Consider the following 19537-nt stretch of genomic DNA (forward strand, 5'->3'; position numbering starts at 1 on the left):
GATCAACAGATAAAGGGCCAAGGCGCTATTTTCGCCAGTTAAATAATTCAAGAATCTTACTGCAATCGCTTTAAGTTCAATTATTTTACTTCAGATTAGACTTCAAAGTTGAAATTCCTTTAATTAGTGTTCAACTACGTAGATCGAAGATTTCAACAGATGATTTGCAATCAGCTGGCCCATTTGATAGTGTCACAGTTTTCGCTTTTGTGAATCTCTCTCAGTTGCGCCCTATTGAAAAGTATGAGCTCCCTGCTAGCATTATGCGTCGCCTGGATCTTCAAAGCAAAGTTCGTTCAACATCTTTAAACAAGAGAGGATCGTGCGACAAAACGATTGCTCAGATTTCGCTGCACTCTTTAATCGAATAAGAAAGGCGCAATACACCTTTAGACATCACAATACTGCAAGACAGGGCCATCGACTATACAGATCCACACTACAATAGACATGCGTTAAATTGATTGTATTTGCAGCAAATGCTCATCTAGATTAGCACAGTAGCAAGAACTTTATGGAATGAGACGCTTAATAGAATAAAAAGAAAACCAGCACCTCTACAAAACAACTCTATTTTTAATAATTGCACTAGGGTTTATGCAAATTCCAGAGTGATGATTGTCAGAAATGTAGATGCTCAAGGGGATCTTGTAAATGACACTCGTGGAAAGATAGTGAACTTGATATCAAATTCCAACAACTTACATGCAAGACGTTAAAATGTATGCTTCTTAGTGCAAGATAAGTGCAAGATATTGAAAAAAGATTTAATCTGCACCTCGTAAGACTTATTGGTTTTCGCAGAAATTCATATTTATGAAAAGCAAGCTGATATCAATACCATTACAGGCTACAGCAATGTCTTGGAACTACAAGACAAAACCAATAACCGAAACGGCCCTGCCCGCAACATCAAGAATTGTTTTCGGTGCCAGCAAGTACAGTTGCCAAAAACTGATCACTTTTTTGGTTATATTTTTCGTTAGTTTTTGGTACATCTCAGGACTTTGAACGGATGTTATACTATATATCACCGTCAGTTTCAAACTCTGAACTATTTATGAGCTGTATTGGAGTGCTTGCAATATTAAATGAACACTCATCGGATCTTACGATTTCAATCAACAGGATCACCCAAAACATAGATAACGGGGATTTTAATGATTTTTACAACGACGAAAATTACAGGCGTTTCCCAACAGCGCTTTATGATTTTAATGATTTTAAGAGTGATTTGGGAAGATTGATCTCTAGTAACATTATTTATGCGAAAAGCTACAGAAACAAACTCAGTAGCAAAATATTTAGACAAAACCTGGTTTCATGGCACTGAATTAACGCCAAAGACATATAGCATAAAATCAAACAAACAAGAAACATGGAAGAACAGGACAAAACTCCACAAGCAGCACAGTGCATACATACTATATATAAAACACTAGGTATGTTTATCAAGGATTGGTAGGTACGGTGACCTTGGACATAACCTTCAGATTTTTTGTTTGCGTATGAAGAAATTTCATTTATTCAAGCATGCTGGACCATTATATGTTATTGGTGTACTTTAAACCACTCAAACTAATTGTAAGGGTATCAATCTTCGCTAACAATCGCGAAATATCGAATATGATATATCTTACCTATCATAATGTGATCTCTAGACATCTTCGAATTTCTATGAACTCGGGCACAATCAGAGCAAAGCATCTCATCGCAGTCTTTGCATTTAACCACGTGTTGAACTTTACCTTTATCTTGTAAACATGGCTCACAATAATAGCTGAGTTGTTTTTTCTTCGATTCAGACGCACTGGTCGAATACATCTCCATCGACTCTCTAGGCTTCACAGCTTTAACATGTTGTCCAGATTCGTCAATCGTAAACGTTTCGATGTGCTTTTCATCTTTATCCAATATGGCCTTAAGCTTCTCCCCTGGTTCGTCAACAGTATATTCCTCAGTGGGCGTTTCTTGCTGTATCCCAGTTTTAACCTTTTTTACAGCTTCGTCAATAGTATATTGCTCAAAAAATTGTTCACGAAGTTGCAACGACACAGCCTTCGAAATATTTTGTCCAGATACATCCAAATATAATTCCGCAGAAGGCGAAGGAAAATCCACTACAGATAATAGCTCTTTCCTTTCAGGTAAAGTCTTTACAGATTCATCAAATTCCATTTTCCGGGTTCGAATACTGAAAACAGATAAACTATGTTCTGTATTGGTCTTAAGAAAACGTTTACTTCATCACAATAATGCCATTTTGAAAGTAAAGTTACATGTACACCATAGACAGTACAATCGAAAATGTGAGTGACCATATTTTTTGGTAGACTCCTTATAGAGAAAAAAGGACAAAAACGCTGGTTAAAGGACGCTGCACAAACGTTTTAAAATCATTTGCAAGTAATATCTGATGATATGTAAAAGGGTTCAGAAAAATATTCCAAATTTGGTGTAAGTACTTAGTTTTTCAATGAACTCATTATAGTGAAATTCCATTGAGAGTATTTGGTGATTTCAGTGGAACATCGTATTTTCTTTCCTTTGTGGCAATAACAATATAATTTCTCTGTTACCTCAGGTGCATTGTTAACGGTATTGCATTGAAATCAACAAATTTTCTTTTTATTTCAGTCATATTTCGTGCTTTTTTTATTTTATTTTTCCGCGTGAGACATGTTTGGTCCCTTGGAGGTAACAGCTGAATGGAGTTTGCTGTAAAACGCACGCACAGTAGGCGCATAAAATATTCCTATGTTCATTAAAATGTCATGTGTTCCACTGATTATTATTTTATATTATATTTTATGCAATCTTCAAACTTTCCGGGTCATACTTTTTAGGCGATTAAAACGAATAAATTTAAACACATATATGACATCATTGATGGCGTAGTAATACATTTCACATTTTACACCAACTTGATTTTCCATGGACAGTACTCAGTTTTGATTTAATTAATTTGATACCATATGTGAAATATTTCTGATCTAAGGGTTATGTTAATAAAATCTTACCAAAAGACGTGGGAAATGAGGACAAAACATGTCCCTTTGAAATAGTCTCTCATTACGCATACACCCGACTGTTTTCCATATGCATACCGTATGCGTTTGTAAGCCGCATTTGTATAACAAATCCGTATCTAAAACTTTAACGGTATTCCATGTGCCCTCAAAAGATAGGAGCAATCGTAGTCTAAGTAGAAATAGTATCTGGTATTTAACTAGTCCTTACTCCCAATACAAGTAGTTCTTTATTTCTATTTATTCATTAAGTTGCATTATTTCCATTGTGTAAACCATTCAAGTTGAACAAAAATGCTTTTCAAGCATGCTAGTTGCTCGTTAAATAAATGTTTTGGCTTTGTAAAAATGTTTTTCAAGCCAAGCGCAGTTCCTTTTTGGTCGGGGCAGCGAAGTTTCGCACACTGCGCGAAACCCAGGGTGTACGATTCGAATCTTGATGCAGACACATTGAAAAGACCCAGAGATATATCTTGTGTTTTTGTTTACGTATTTTGACGGAGGACGCGGATAACATTCGCATTGAAAACCGGCCGGAAGACTCATATAAATATTGTCCCATGACATAATATATATACAAAAAATTAGCGGAACACAACAAAATGGACCTACTCTGCATTTTCTACAACATGCTGAATATTCGTCAACTTCAATGGAAGACTCTTGCGAACACTATCGTCCTGTTGTTTGTCTTCTGATGGAATCAACTTTTGGCTCAACAATTCCAATACGCACATTGTAATGCTAGAGTCAATCTCTTTAGGTTCACCTGAAAATATAAAATACTAAGTTATGCTGATATTATTATTCCAATTAGACCGCATCGTGAGGATACAATCGTTCCGACTGACAATGTTAATAATCCACTTTGTGTGCCTCTGGAAACAAAAGGGCCAACATGGCCCTACAACGCTCACATAAGTATCAATGCTCATAAACAAGAATGTAGGTAATCAGGTCAATGTTGATGACATGCGAGGTAAATACTGGAATTAATATCAAACTGCATACATGGTCCAAATTGTTTTACTAGAAGTAACCGGTTTTGGAGAAATAAATATTTGTTAACGCCTTGGACACAATATAACGACATTTTTATTATATGTATCAAAATATTAATGATTTCACTTTTAACAGTCTGGTGATATGATATGTTTGTAAGAAAAACAATATGTTCTGCTGTCTTGTTAAAAAATGTACAGCTGAAATGTCTACAAAATGCCAAAAATGTGTCGTTACGCCTTTTCATTTAAATATTGGCAATTTTAGAAATACGTTTTAAATCAGCTATACATATATGTATGCAAAATGTAATGAGTTTAATTGCATATTATTTTATCCATATTGCTTGACAATTTACAAAGTTATTCTTGAATGACTGAACCTACTGTAACTTTTTTTATTGAAGCCTTATTCAGATACCTTAATTTACAATTATCCAGTATCATTAACTTAAGTGCGATTGAGTCTTTATATCTCGATATGTGAAATCAGTCAAAAGGGGGTACTTTTCATGAACGGGTCAAAGTTGATCTTTGAAAACAGTTTTCCCAAAACGTCAAGTTTTCTGTCTGATTGTTTTTCTCTTGTTTGCCATTGTAAACAGAACCAGGTAATATGCATTGGTGAGGAGGTTTATTCGTTTAAAAATAAGGCATATTATCTTCTTGGTTACAACCTGTGAACGTTATCCAAATGAATGCCAAAGCCATCGCCGTCGAAAAATATCATATTCATATGGGATTTCTTATAATCTTTAACTGAACATTAAACCTCATTCTATCAATAAATTCAATGTTTGTCTTTTCCTGTTGGTTCTTTGTTTTCTCTTCATATACCTATTTGTTTGTGAATAAAACGGGAACCAATCAATTGAAAGTTTTGCCGGTTTGGTTTTTAGTTTAATTCATCACCATCTTGATTTTTTGGAATTAAAATGGAAACCAATCTTTTTACATTTCCGGAATCAACTTGGCTGTTTTAAAAGGTCGCATAATTGAAATAATTTGTCATATGATAAAAAATGTTGATAAGTTAACCAATAAACATGATCGGATATTCTTGTTTTGCACCTTGGTCAATATGACTTTCTGCCAGTGAATATCAAAGTACTTGCATTGGCTCAATTGGCAATAATTCTTTATAAATATTTATTTATATGCCAGGTTAAAGTTTTTTTAAGAATCAAAATAACACTGAAATGTTACTTTACTTTTAACATTAAGGCGTTTATAACTACGCATAGCGCTTCAAAAGAACTCTAGTAAGAACCTGTTGTTTTGCTTTACTTCTCTGGAACCGGGTTTGGTGATCTATCTGGGAGTGAAATAACAATTATAATGGAATTATAACATTTGATATTTTTCACTGTTTAAGCCCGCTCCCCGCTCTAAAATCAGATGTCAGCGAGCATAGGGCTGCATCACAAATTTAACGACGTCGTTTTCCAAATGACGTTAAGTTCGCATACCATTTTGTGCGTTTTTAATTCAAATCCTTTTTTAGGCATATAATAAATAGAAAATTTGTTTGTTTCATTGTACGATTGCAATAATTTTAAATCGTACAAGCAAAATTGCTAATGTTGCTCACTCGGTAAAATATATAACGATCTTGCACTGAAATAATCATGTTTTCTCTATTTACATCTACCTACGGTATGCTGTATTCTAAATTAAACATGGATATTAAATGATAAGTCGACTTTCTTCATACTTGAGTTTAAAAAATAATTAGTGTTAGGCAATGCTATTATTATACGAAATAAATTCATTGACTTTTAAATGTTGCAGCAAAGGCATCTTTCCAAGACAAATGACCGAACAATGCATAAAAGTGTTGATGTGTGTTTAAAATATTTTAGAAATTCGTACTTTTTGTTGTTATATGTCTTTGTAAATAATACGAAAATTATCATTTGTCTCATCAGCAGACACCTAACAATTAATAGTTGTAGCCGGCCAGTTTGATCTAAAAGTTTCCCTATTTGAACAAATACTATATAAATATCACATGGCAGCATGTGTAACATTGATATTGTAATCCCGAGAGCAGAATGTCACCCGCGGCGTAAGCCTCTCTATGACCGGGGTCAGTTTTGAGTCATAATTAAAGCAAACTCGGTTAAGGACAACAAGATAATGCTATATGAAACATATCTTAACTCTAGCCATTGTGGTGTATAAGATGAATTGCTGTTCGGTGATAAGCTCTGTGGCTCTGTGGCTTGAAGATGCAATGAACCGAACAAATTTGAACAATCAGTCGTTAAAAGGACAAGCGAATATACAAGCTGTGGATATATACTGAACCAAAATATCTAAGGTCAAACTGGCAAATCCGATAAAGCGCTATGGAAATTAATTTCTTTGCCAGTGGCGGATCCGTGGTCTAGTGGTAACGCACTTGACTATCATTCCAGGGATCACAGGATCGATTTCCCGTCGCATCACTAAAACAAATACTAATCGTCTTCCGAGAGGGACGTTAAATAGGGTGTGTGAAAGTGCTATACACTAATGCACGTTAAAGAACCAGGGTAGCTCTTACCAGAGTTACATTCTGTCTGTGCGCTATGCTCCAAAAAAACCCTAAAATGACTAACAATCTTAACGGAGCACTTGCCGAATGGGCAAGGCCCGAGTGCGAGTATAAATAAGCTTACAACCCCTTTTCTTTGTCTTTTATACGATCTGAAATGCCTTAAGGTTAAACTGCCAATTCCGATGAAGCGCGCTTGCCAGTTTGGGCTAGGGCATTCAAGATCGCGTTAATGCCCCAGAAATGAACATTGTTCCGTACATTTACATTATTTCTTTAATTGAAATCATTTAAGTTAAACTATTAAATATCCGCTTTTATTCAGATTACCGTCCGAGGAAGCGAAAAGGCCTAAGTTGGCATTACGTGTACTATATACATTTCTTTCAATGTATTAATCATATTGGAGATAAATATTAAAATAACAAAAAGTGCCATGTGTCGGCTGAAAAGTTAAATCGACAATAAAATTGGTCAAGAAAATTTGTTTCAACTCTGAGTGGTGTTATTTTATAGAATTCTCACTGAATATACCTTATGTTTCACACACTAGGTTTGCATACAAATTTAAGTTTCCATCGTTTATATATTTTGTGCAAAAAGAAAGTTTGTAAGACAAAATGTCTTGTTTTCATATACAGTAAAACTGCGGTCGTTCAAACAAATGGTCGTTCGAGAACCGGCGGTCCATGCGATCGGAGCTTGGTCCCGAACATTTTTCCATTTGAGAAATGTAAATGAGTAATAAAAATATGAATAAAACACTACCATGTCGATCCAACATCGGAATCTCTGAACATAATTCCTTCTTGTTACTTTGTTTTGAAATATGGCAAATAAGAACTTACAAATTTTTAAACACCTGAGCAATCTAGTGAAGGACCCATTACTGGGGCGATGGCTAGATCTCATTACGTCACATTACTATTGAACAGCTTCGCAAAACCGACAAGATGCGTCAACAATCCTTGATTTTGCGAAACTTTAATCTGACTTATGCCATAATATGTACTGTCATATTTAAATGTAGCTTCTTACGAAAATGTTTTTTTTGTTAAAATAAACTTTTATATTTATTCATTTAATGTTATTTATTTTTCATTTTACATTTAGTTTACGACAGCCTTTTAACCTATGAGCGATTTCCACAACGTACCACATAATCGGTGTCTTAGTAAACAGTCGGTTTCACGACTTCGAACTTAAAATACACTGAAAGATATTTCTTAACAGACTTGAACATTGAAATTCGGGTCTATCGAAACATCGTCGTCCCCGGCGTCCTCGAGCGATCGCAGTTTTATATCCAAATGTACTTTAGACTGAAAGTTGTCCGAAGGACTGTAGGCAAAAAAGTATTTGCTTCCTACTTTTTGGTTAACTTTGATCAAACCAAAGAGTTAACCAGTTTTATAAAATTGTATGCAAAGTTCTGCATGTAATAACGTTGTATTAGCAATTGCGATAGTAATGATGACTTAAGGATTATTCATACGAAGTTTCATCGAAATTTGCCACATGTCGTTAAAGCAAGCGGCAACAGACTTGCGACGGACGAAGATTAGTCAATTGTTCACTTAAAGCTACAAAATACTACAGGTACCTGATTGATTTAAAACAGCAAACACATCCGGAAGGACGACTGTCATTTCCAACTTTTCAAATTCTTTTTAGGTCCTTAAAAGTGTTTGGATTGGTTCCAATAAAGAGTCAAGAGTCCCTGATATGTAGTATTTGATGAACTTCCACATCCAAACGGCATTGTCAAAGTTGAGTTGTATCATCAGGCACTCTCGTTTGGCTCCTGTAATATGCCTTCCCTCTACAAAATCAAATAAACAAGTAGATTTAAATTGATTATATAATCTGTAGTTATTTCGACCAATATCGACTTATGGCCCTTGAAATTGTAAAACATGGACATAGTTCTTCTATAGCCTAGACTTACGTTTTATCAACCTTACTGCCAATGACTAAGGGCCGATAAGGTTTACGATGAACGATTTGACAATGTCTGGGCAGAAACCAACTTCACTAAGCCGAAAGCTGTTCTATTTCAATATTTACAAAACATTGTTCATGGGAAAAACATCCTGACCAAGCCGGATCGGTGTTTTAACTTTTGAGTTATTGACCTTTATATAGAAAAAGTTTCAAAAGTTCACATTGTTTACTCTTTAAGCAATATGCATGCAATCTGAGCAAAATTTTAACACTTTTGTTGCGGTCATGCCCTCCGGTTCAAGTTTGAAAAGACAGTCATGCTGCATTGTTCATTTTAAAGTTATTGCCCATCAATCGAAAACAATTATTATTATATTAACTCTTTCCCTAACCTATTCAGCAGGCGTAAAATAATTGGAATCTATTTGAGCCGCATTTAAATACTGGTGTCTTCCCATGGTTTAGATGTTACGTATATGGAAAAAGTTTAAGGCTAAAGATGACATCTCAAGCAAAAAGAGCTTTGGACAAAATGTGTCAATTTTTCAAAAAAGGGAGATAAATTTGCAACAATTGATCAAAGAGAAACAAACTCCTGTGCTGTTCACAATATGAAAATGCAATGTATTAATGCTCAAAGTTACTGTGAATTTGCACAAGAAGCTGTTAGGTAAGGCCACTAGTTGTAATTCGTACTCCGTGCACTATACTGTACGATTTAAAATTGCCCATTCGAAAGAAATTCTTACCGAATTTGAGTAGAAAAAAACTCAAATGTTTTTTAACTTGATAATGCGAAGGGCCGTAAGTTCCGCACGACTGACGTTTGAGTAATCAAACTTTAATGTGAGGCTTGTTTATGTTTATGTCTGACTAACGATAATGAGAATGTATTACTTCTTTTTGATATGTCTTATTAAGAAATATTGAAATTTACCGTTGTACATTATGCTGCGATGTCTTGAAACTTCAATTATTCCTCCCGCTAATAATATATCACAGTATTTAATAAGGCCAGCATGTCAACTCAAACAGGCAGTGTAACTAATGTAGCCAGAGCTGTACCATCATGACATAATTAATTGGACATCTGGCCCCAATTTCTCGAAACTTCTTAAGCTTAACAGGCTTAAGTCGCTTATTTCAATTAGCCAAAATACATACCAATAATGGATTTTGATAAATGAAAAATGGTTTCTTCTAATTAGCATACAGATAATCCTTATATAATTTATAAAAACTCTTAAAGAAGTAAATATAACGCATATTATAGAACAACAAAAATAGTGAGTTTAGCTTAATCCTGTTATAAGGGACTTAAGAAGTTTCGAGAAATTGGGGCCAGATTATAAAATAGTTACAACACAATGTTCTCGTTCTTAAAAAAAACTACAATTTAGTCGTTGTTGTTTACGTCAGTTCACTGGATACTTTTATGTTGACGTAATAACAATGTTGTCTAACAAACTTGTCTCATTACTTTTGATAAAGAATAAAATAGCAGTTGATATTTCATTTAAAAACGCTTTTTACAACAAAATAATAAAAGTGATCATTACGAAAACATGAGTAGTATTTTGAAAATCCTCACGAGCATACATACCACAAGGATTGTCAAAAATCCTCCAAGTCTCAAAAATGGCATGGATAATAAAATCTTTCATGTCCGGATGTATTTCTCCAACAATTTCAGGTGCATTTTTTTCTACAAGCTGCGTAAACACGTCCACAAAAGATGAATAGAGGATATTTTTGGGGTCATCTTTCAGTTTTCTTAAAAACAACGAAAGCGTCATCTCGTGCGCACGATATACTATGTCGCATGTTATGACAGTAACAATGTCATGGAGAAATGCGTCAGGTTTGGGCCTTGAACCAACGACCTTCTGTTTAGTACTTATGCACGATACCAAATGAGCTTACATGTCAAATTGAGAGTCCTTTTACAAACATTCGTGAAATATAACAAAATGATTATCGTGATCATCTCTAACACATTCCCTTGAAATACTCCTCTTCGTATTTATACACGTTTAGGATTTTATTCCACTTATGGAAAGCTTTGGCTTAGTCAGAGTTTGGCACCCTGAACAGATACTTGCAAACGGCAGACCCTTTTGAAATGGCCAAAAATCAGAGGAAGCTTGATTGGACGAATACCGTGAATATGGCGGTAAAGCTACACCTATGTGTTTCAGGAACGAGGTTACAATAGAATATGTATGTGGCAAAAACATTTCTGGTAAAAGTACTATTTCATTCAATCCAAAGGTTGGGCGACGCATTTTCACAATATATTTTATATTTTGATATGTCCAACCCTAACCCCTTTGAATGTCGGTCAGTCTGTCGATAAACCAAACGTTGTCTGATTAATAACTACTTGTTACGTACTGACATAATTATGACGACAGTGATTTTGTACTCAGTACGATCAATATCGAAAATGCTTGAACCTACGGTTCTCAAACTTGGTGGGACCTATAAATCCCTATTGTAGACCGGTATCGATTTTAAGATCAACAGATAAAGGGCCAAGGCGCTATTTTCGCCAGTTAAATAATTCAAGAATCTTACTGCAATCGCTTTAAGTTCAATTATTTTACTTCAGATTAGACTTCAAAGTTGAAATTCCTTTAATTAGTGTTCAACTACGTAGATCGAAGATTTCAACAGATGATTTGCAATCAGCTGGCCCATTTGATAGTGTCACAGTTTTCGCTTTTGTGAATCTCTCTCAGTTGCGCCCTATTGAAAAGTATGAGCTCCCTGCTAGCATTATGCGTCGCCTGGATCTTCAAAGCAAAGTTCGTTCAACATCTTTAAACAAGAGAGGATCGTGCGACAAAACGATTGCTCAGATTTCGCTGCACTCTTTAATCGAATAAGAAAGGCGCAATACACCTTTAGACATCACAATACTGCAAGACAGGGCCATCGACTATACAGATCCACACTACAATAGACATGCGTTAAATTGATTGTATTTGCAGCAAATGCTCATCTAGATTAGCACAGTAGCAAGAACTTTATGGAATGAGACGCTTAATAGAATAAAAAGAAAACCAGCACCTCTACAAAACAACTCTATTTTTAATAATTGCACTAGGGTTTATGCAAATTCCAGAGTGATGATTGTCAGAAATGTAGATGCTCAAGGGGATCTTGTAAATGACACTCGTGGAAAGATAGTGAACTTGATATCAAATTCCAACAACTTACATGCAAGACGTTAAAATGTATGCTTCTTAGTGCAAGATAAGTGCAAGATATTGAAAAAAGATTTAATCTGCACCTCGTAAGACTTATTGGTTTTCGCAGAAATTCATATTTATGAAAAGCAAGCTGATATCAATACCATTACAGGCTACAGCAATGTCTTGGAACTACAAGACAAAACCAATAACCGAAACGGCCCTGCCCGCAACATCAAGAATTGTTTTCGGTGCCAGCAAGTACAGTTGCCAAAAACTGATCACTTTTTTGGTTATATTTTTCGTTAGTTTTTGGTACATCTCAGGACTTTGAACGGATGTTATACTATATATCACCGTCAGTTTCAAACTCTGAACTATTTATGAGCTGTATTGGAGTGCTTGCAATATTAAATGAACACTCATCGGATCTTACGATTTCAATCAACAGGATCACCCAAAACATAGATAACGGGGATTTTAATGATTTTTACAACGACGAAAATTACAGGCGTTTCCCAACAGCGCTTTATGATTTTAATGATTTTAAGAGTGATTTGGGAAGATTGATCTCTAGTAACATTATTTATGCGAAAAGCTACAGAAACAAGCTCAGTAGCAAAATGTTTAAACATAAACCCGGTTTAATGGCACTGGATTAACGCCAAAGACATATAACATATAATCACAAACAAGAAACATGGAAGAACACCACAAAACTCCACCAGCAGCACAGTGCATACATACTATATATAAAACACTAGGTATGTTTATCAAGGATTGGTAGGTACGGTGACCTTGGACATAACCTTCAGATTTTTTGTTTGCGTATGAAGAAATTTCATTTATTCAAGCATGCTGGACCATTATATGTTATTGGTGTACTTTAAACCACTCAAACTAATTGTAAGGGTATCAATCTTCGCTAACAATCGCGAAATATCGAATATGATATATCTTACCTATCATAATGTGATCTCTAGACATCTTCGAATTTCTATGAACTCGGGCACAATCAGAGCAAAGCATCTCATCGCAGTCTTTGCATTTAACCACGTGTTGAACTTTACCTTTATCTTGTAAACATGGCTCACAATAATAGCTGAGTTGTTTTTTCTTCGATTCAGACGCACTGGTCGAATACATCTCCATCGACTCTCTAGGCTTCACAGCTTTAACATGTTGTCCAGATTCGTCAATCGTAAACGTTTCGATGTGCTTTTCATCTTTATCCAATATGGCCTTAAGCTTCTCCCCTGGTTCGTCAACAGTATATTCCTCAGTGGGCGTTTCTTGCTGTATCCCAGTTTTAACCTTTTTTACAGCTTCGTCAATAGTATATTGCTCAAAAAATTGTTCACGAAGTTGCAACGACACAGCCTTCGAAATATTTTGTCCAGATACATCCAAATATAATTCCGCAGAAGGCGAAGGAAAATCCACTACAGATAATAGCTCTTTCCTTTCAGGTAAAGTCTTTACAGATTCATCAAATTCCATTTTCCGGGTTCGAATACTGAAAACAGATAAACTATGTTCTGTATTGGTCTTAAGAAAACGTTTACTTCATCACAATAATGCCATTTTGAAAGTAAAGTTACATGTACACCATAGACAGTACAATCGAAAATGTGAGTGACCATATTTTTTGGTAGACTCCTTATAGAGAAAAAAGGACAAAAACGCTGGTTAAAGGACGCTGCACAAACGTTTTAAAATCATTTGCAAGTAATATCTGATGATATGTAAAAGGGTTCAGAAAAATATTCCAAATTTGGTGTAAGTACTTAGTTTTTCAATGAACTCATTATAGTGAAATTCCATTGAGAGTATTTGGTGATTTCAGTGGAACATCGTATTTTCTTTCCTTTGTGGCAATAACAATATAATTTCTCTGTTACCTCAGGTGCATTGTTAACGGTATTGCATTGAAATCAACAAATTTTCTTTTTATTTCAGTCATATTTCGTGCTTTTTTTATTTTATTTTTCCGCGTGAGACATGTTTGGTCCCTTGGAGGTAACAGCTGAATGGAGTTTGCTGTAAAACGCACGCACAGTAGGCGCATAAAATATTCCTATGTTCATTAAAATGTCATGTGTTCCACTGATTATTATTTTATATTATATTTTATGCAATCTTCAAACTTTCCGGGTCATACTTTTTAGGCGATTAAAACGAATAAATTTAAACACATATATGACATCATTGATGGCGTAGTAATACATTTCACATTTTACACCAACTTGATTTTCCATGGACAGTACTCAGTTTTGATTTAATTAATTTGATACCATATGTGAAATATTTCTGATCTAAGGGTTATGTTAATAAAATCTTACCAAAAGACGTGGGAAATGAGGACAAAACATGTCCCTTTGAAATAGTCTCTCATTACGCATACACCCGACTGTTTTCCATATGCATACCGTATGCGTTTGTAAGCCGCATTTGTATAACAAATCCGTATCTAAAACTTTAACGGTATTCCATGTGCCCTCAAAAGATAGGAGCAATCGTAGTCTAAGTAGAAATAGTATCTGGTATTTAACTAGTCCTTACTCCCAATACAAGTAGTTCTTTATTTCTATTTATTCATTAAGTTGCATTATTTCCATTGTGTAAACCATTCAAGTTGAACAAAAATGCTTTTCAAGCATGCTAGTTGCTCGTTAAATAAATGTTTTGGCTTTGTAAAAATGTTTTTCAAGCCAAGCGCAGTTCCTTTTTGGTCGGGGCAGCGAAGTTTCGCACACTGCGCGAAACCCAGGGTGTACGATTCGAATCTTGATGCAGACACATTGAAAAGACCCAGAGATATATCTTGTGTTTTTGTTTACGTATTTTGACGGAGGACGCGGATAACATTCGCATTGAAAACCGGCCGGAAGACTCATATAAATATTGTCCCATGACATAATATATATACAAAAAATTAGCGGAACACAACAAAATGGACCTACTCTGCATTTTCTACAACATGCTGAATATTCGTCAACTTCAATGGAAGACTCTTGCGAACACTATCGTCCTGTTGTTTGTCTTCTGATGGAATCAACTTTTGGCTCAACAATTCCAATACGCACATTGTAATGCTAGAGTCAATCTCTTTAGGTTCACCTGAAAATATAAAATACTAAGTTATGCTGATATTATTATTCCAATTAGACCGCATCGTGAGGATACAATCGTTCCGACTGACAATGTTAATAATCCACTTTGTGTGCCTCTGGAAACAAAAGGGCCAACATGGCCCTACAACGCTCACATAAGTATCAATGCTCATAAACAAGAATGTAGGTAATCAGGTCAATGTTGATGACATGCGAGGTAAATACTGGAATTAATATCAAACTGCATACATGGTCCAAATTGTTTTACTAGAAGTAACCGGTTTTGGAGAAATAAATATTTGTTAACGCCTTGGACACAATATAACGACATTTTTATTATATGTATCAAAATATTAATGATTTCACTTTTAACAGTCTGGTGATATGATATGTTTGTAAGAAAAACAATATGTTCTGCTGTCTTGTTAAAAAATGTACAGCTGAAATGTCTACAAAATGCCAAAAATGTGTCGTTACGCCTTTTCATTTAAATATTGGCAATTTTAGAAATACGTTTTAAATCAGCTATACATATATGTATGCAAAATGTAATGAGTTTAATTGCATATTATTTTATCCATATTGCTTGACAATTTACAAAGTTATTCTTGAATGACTGAACCTACTGTAACTTTTTTTATTGAAGCCTTATTCAGATACCTTAATTTACAATTATCCAGTATCATTAACTTAAGTGCGATTGAGTCTTTATATCTCGATATGTGAAATCAGTCAAAAGGGGGTACTTTTCATGAACGGGTCAAAGTTGATCTTTGAAAACAGTTTTCCCAAAACGTCAAGTTTTCTGTCTGATTGTTTTTCTCTTGTTTGCCATTGTAAACAGAACCAGGTAATATGCATTGGTGAGGAGGTTTATTCGTTTAAAAATAAGGCATATTATCTTCTTGGTTACAACCTGTGAACGTTATCCAAATGAATGCCAAAGCCATCGCCGTCGAAAAATATCATATTCATATGGGATTTCTTATAATCTTTAACTGAACATTAAACCTCATTCTATCAATAAATTCAATGTTTGTCTTTTCCTGTTGGTTCTTTGTTTTCTCTTCATATACCTATTTGTTTGTGAATAAAACGGGAACCAATCAATTGAAAGTTTTGCCGGTTTGGTTTTTAGTTTAATTCATCACCATCTTGATTTTTTGGAATTAAAATGGAAACCAATCTTTTTACATTTCCGGAATCAACTTGGCTGTTTTAAAAGGTCGCATAATTGAAATAATTTGTCATATGATAAAAAATGTTGATAAGTTAACCAATAAACATGATCGGATATTCTTGTTTTGCACCTTGGTCAATATGACTTTCTGCCAGTGAATATCAAAGTACTTGCATTGGCTCAATTGGCAATAATTCTTTATAAATATTTATTTATATGCCAGGTTAAAGTTTTTTTAAGAATCAAAATAACACTGAAATGTTACTTTACTTTTAACATTAAGGCGTTTATAACTACGCATAGCGCTTCAAAAGAACTCTAGTAAGAACCTGTTGTTTTGCTTTACTTCTCTGGAACCGGGTTTGGTGATCTATCTGGGAGTGAAATAACAATTATAATGGAATTATAACATTTGATATTTTTCACTGTTTAAGCCCGCTCCCCGCTCTAAAATCAGATGTCAGCGAGCATAGGGCTGCATCACAAATTTAACGACGTCGTTTTCCAAATGACGTTAAGTTCGCATACCATTTTGTGCGTTTTTAATTCAAATCCTTTTTTAGGCATATAATAAATAGAAAATTTGTTTGTTTCATTGTACGATTGCAATAATTTTAAATCGTACAAGCAAAATTGCTAATGTTGCTCACTCGGTAAAATATATAACGATCTTGCACTGAAATAATCATGTTTTCTCTATTTACATCTACCTACGGTATGCTGTATTCTAAATTAAACATGGATATTAAATGATAAGTCGACTTTCTTCATACTTGAGTTTAAAAAATAATTAGTGTTAGGCAATGCTATTATTATACGAAATAAATTCATTGACTTTTAAATGTTGCAGCAAAGGCATCTTTCCAAGACAAATGACCGAACAATGCATAAAAGTGTTGATGTGTGTTTAAAATATTTTAGAAATTCGTACTTTTTGTTGTTATATGTCTTTGTAAATAATACGAAAATTATCATTTGTCTCATCAGCAGACACCTAACAATTAATAGTTGTAGCCGGCCAGTTTGATCTAAAAGTTTCCCTATTTGAACAAATACTATATAAATATCACATGGCAGCATGTGTAACATTGATATTGTAATCCCGAGAGCAGAATGTCACCCGCGGCGTAAGCCTCTCTATGACCGGGGTCAGTTTTGAGTCATAATTAAAGCAAACTCGGTTAAGGACAACAAGATAATGCTATATGAAACATATCTTAACTCTAGCCATTGTGGTGTATAAGATGAATTGCTGTTCGGTGATAAGCTCTGTGGCTCTGTGGCTTGAAGATGCAATGAACCGAACAAATTTGAACAATCAGTCGTTAAAAGGACAAGCGAATATACAAGCTGTGGATATATACTGAACCAAAATATCTAAGGTCAAACTGGCAAATCCGATAAAGCGCTATGGAAATTAATTTCTTTGCCAGTGGCGGATCCGTGGTCTAGTGGTAACGCACTTGACTATCATTCCAGGGATCACAGGATCGATTTCCCGTCGCATCACTAAAACAAATACTAATCGTCTTCCGAGAGGGACGTTAAATAGGGTGTGTGAAAGTGCTATACACTAATGCACGTTAAAGAACCAGGGTAGCTCTTACCAGAGTTACATTCTGTCTGTGCGCTATGCTCCAAAAAAAACCCTAAAATGACTAACAATCTTAACGGAGCACTTGCCGAATGGGCAAGGCCCGAGTGCGAGTATAAATAAGCTTACAACCCCTTTTCTTTGTCTTTTATACGATCTGAAATGCCTTAAGGTTAAACTGCCAATTCCGATGAAGCGCGCTTGCCAGTTTGGGCTAGGGCATTCAAGATCGCGTTAATGCCCCAGAAATGAACATTGTTCCGTACATTTACATTATTTCTTTAATTGAAATCATTTAAGTTAAACTATTAAATATCCGCTTTTATTCAGATTACCGTCCGAGGAAGCGAAAAGGCCTAAGTTGGCATTACGTGTACTATATACATTTCTTTCAATGTATTAATCATATTGGAGATAAATATTAAAATAACAAAAAGTGCCATGTGTCGGCTGAAAAGTTAAATCGACAATAAAATTGGTCAAGAAAATTTGTTTCAACTCTGAGTGGTGTTATTTTATAGAATTCTCACTGAATATACCTTATGTTTCACACACTAGGTTTGCATACAAATTTAAGTTTCCATCGTTTATATATTTTGTGCAAAAAGAAAGTTTGTAAGACAAAATGTCTTGTTTTCATATACAGTAAAACTGCGGTCGTTCAAACAAATGGTCGTTCGAGAACCGGCGGTCCATGCGATCGGAGCTTGGTCCCGAACATTTTTCCATTTGAGAAATGTAAATGAGTAATAAAAATATGAATAAAACACTACCATGTCGATCCAACATCGGAATCTCTGAACATAATTCCTTCTTGTTACTTTGTTTTGAAATATGGCAAATAAGAACTTACAAATTTTTAAACACCTGAGCAATCTAGTGAAGGACCCATTACTGGGGCGATGGCTAGATCTCATTACGTCACATTACTATTGAACAGCTTCGCAAAACCGACAAGATGCGTCAACAATCCTTGATTTTGCGAAACTTTAATCTGACTTATGCCATAATATGTACTGTCATATTTAAATGTAGCTTCTTACGAAAATGTTTTTTTTGTTAAAATAAACTTTTATATTTATTCATTTAATGTTATTTATTTTTCATTTTACATTTAGTTTACGACAGCCTTTTAACCTATGAGCGATTTCCACAACGTACCACATAATCGGTGTCTTAGTAAACAGTCGGTTTCACGACTTCGAACTTAAAATACACTGAAAGATATTTCTTAACAGACTTGAACATTGAAATTCGGGTCTATCGAAACATCGTCGTCCCCGGCGTCCTCGAGCGATCGCAGTTTTATATCCAAATGTACTTTAGACTGAAAGTTGTCCGAAGGACTGTAGGCAAAAAAGTATTTGCTTCCTACTTTTTGGTTAACTTTGATCAAACCAAAGAGTTAACCAGTTTTATAAAATTGTATGCAAAGTTCTGCATGTAATAACGTTGTATTAGCAATTGCGATAGTAATGATGACTTAAGGATTATTCATACGAAGTTTCATCGAAATTTGCCACATGTCGTTAAAGCAAGCGGCAACAGACTTGCGACGGACGAAGATTAGTCAATTGTTCACTTAAAGCTACAAAATACTACAGGTACCTGATTGATTTAAAACAGCAAACACATCCGGAAGGACGACTGTCATTTCCAACTTTTCAAATTCTTTTTAGGTCCTTAAAAGTGTTTGGATTGGTTCCAATAAAGAGTCAAGAGTCCCTGATATGTAGTATTTGATGAACTTCCACATCCAAACGGCATTGTCAAAGTTGAGTTGTATCATCAGGCACTCTCGTTTGGCTCCTGTAATATGCCTTCCCTCTACAAAATCAAATAAACAAGTAGATTTAAATTGATTATATAATCTGTAGTTATTTCGACCAATATCGACTTATGGCCCTTGAAATTGTAAAACATGGACATAGTTCTTCTATAGC

At 34.9% G+C, this 19537-nt stretch overlaps 2 protein-coding genes across 3 annotated transcripts; both read right to left on the minus strand.

Moving 5' to 3' along the window:
• Nucleotides 1-1560: 1560 nt before the first annotated feature.
• LOC128237188 (uncharacterized) lies at nt 1561-8223 on the minus strand. The gene is made up of 3 exons (XM_052952494.1): nt 8173-8223; nt 3642-3798; nt 1561-2194 (listed from the first exon to the last, which is right to left on the minus strand). Exons 1-3 carry the CDS (start codon nt 8216-8218, stop codon nt 1594-1596), a joined length of 804 nt encoding a protein of 267 aa, XP_052808454.1. The 5' UTR covers nt 8219-8223; the 3' UTR covers nt 1561-1593.
• A 2047-nt stretch (nt 8224-10270) lies between these two features.
• On the minus strand, nt 10271-19253 carry LOC128237086 (uncharacterized). 2 transcript variants are annotated; one of them, XM_052952293.1, is made up of 4 exons: nt 19203-19253; nt 14671-14827; nt 12670-13223; nt 10271-10286 (listed from the first exon to the last, which is right to left on the minus strand). In XM_052952293.1, the coding sequence occupies exons 1-4, from the start codon at nt 19246-19248 to the stop codon at nt 10279-10281; spliced, it is 765 nt and encodes a 254-aa protein (XP_052808253.1). In that variant the 5' UTR covers nt 19249-19253; the 3' UTR covers nt 10271-10278. The 2 variants fall into 2 exon arrangements, with proteins under 2 accessions (XP_052808253.1, XP_052808252.1); XM_052952292.1 differs by lacking the exon at nt 10271-10286 and having other exon boundaries at nt 12590-13223.
• Nucleotides 19254-19537: the final 284 nt, after the last annotated feature.

Source organism: Mya arenaria, chromosome 6 (assembly GCF_026914265.1).
Source record: "Mya arenaria isolate MELC-2E11 chromosome 6, ASM2691426v1".
Lineage (NCBI taxonomy): Eukaryota > Metazoa > Mollusca > Bivalvia > Myida > Myidae > Mya > Mya arenaria.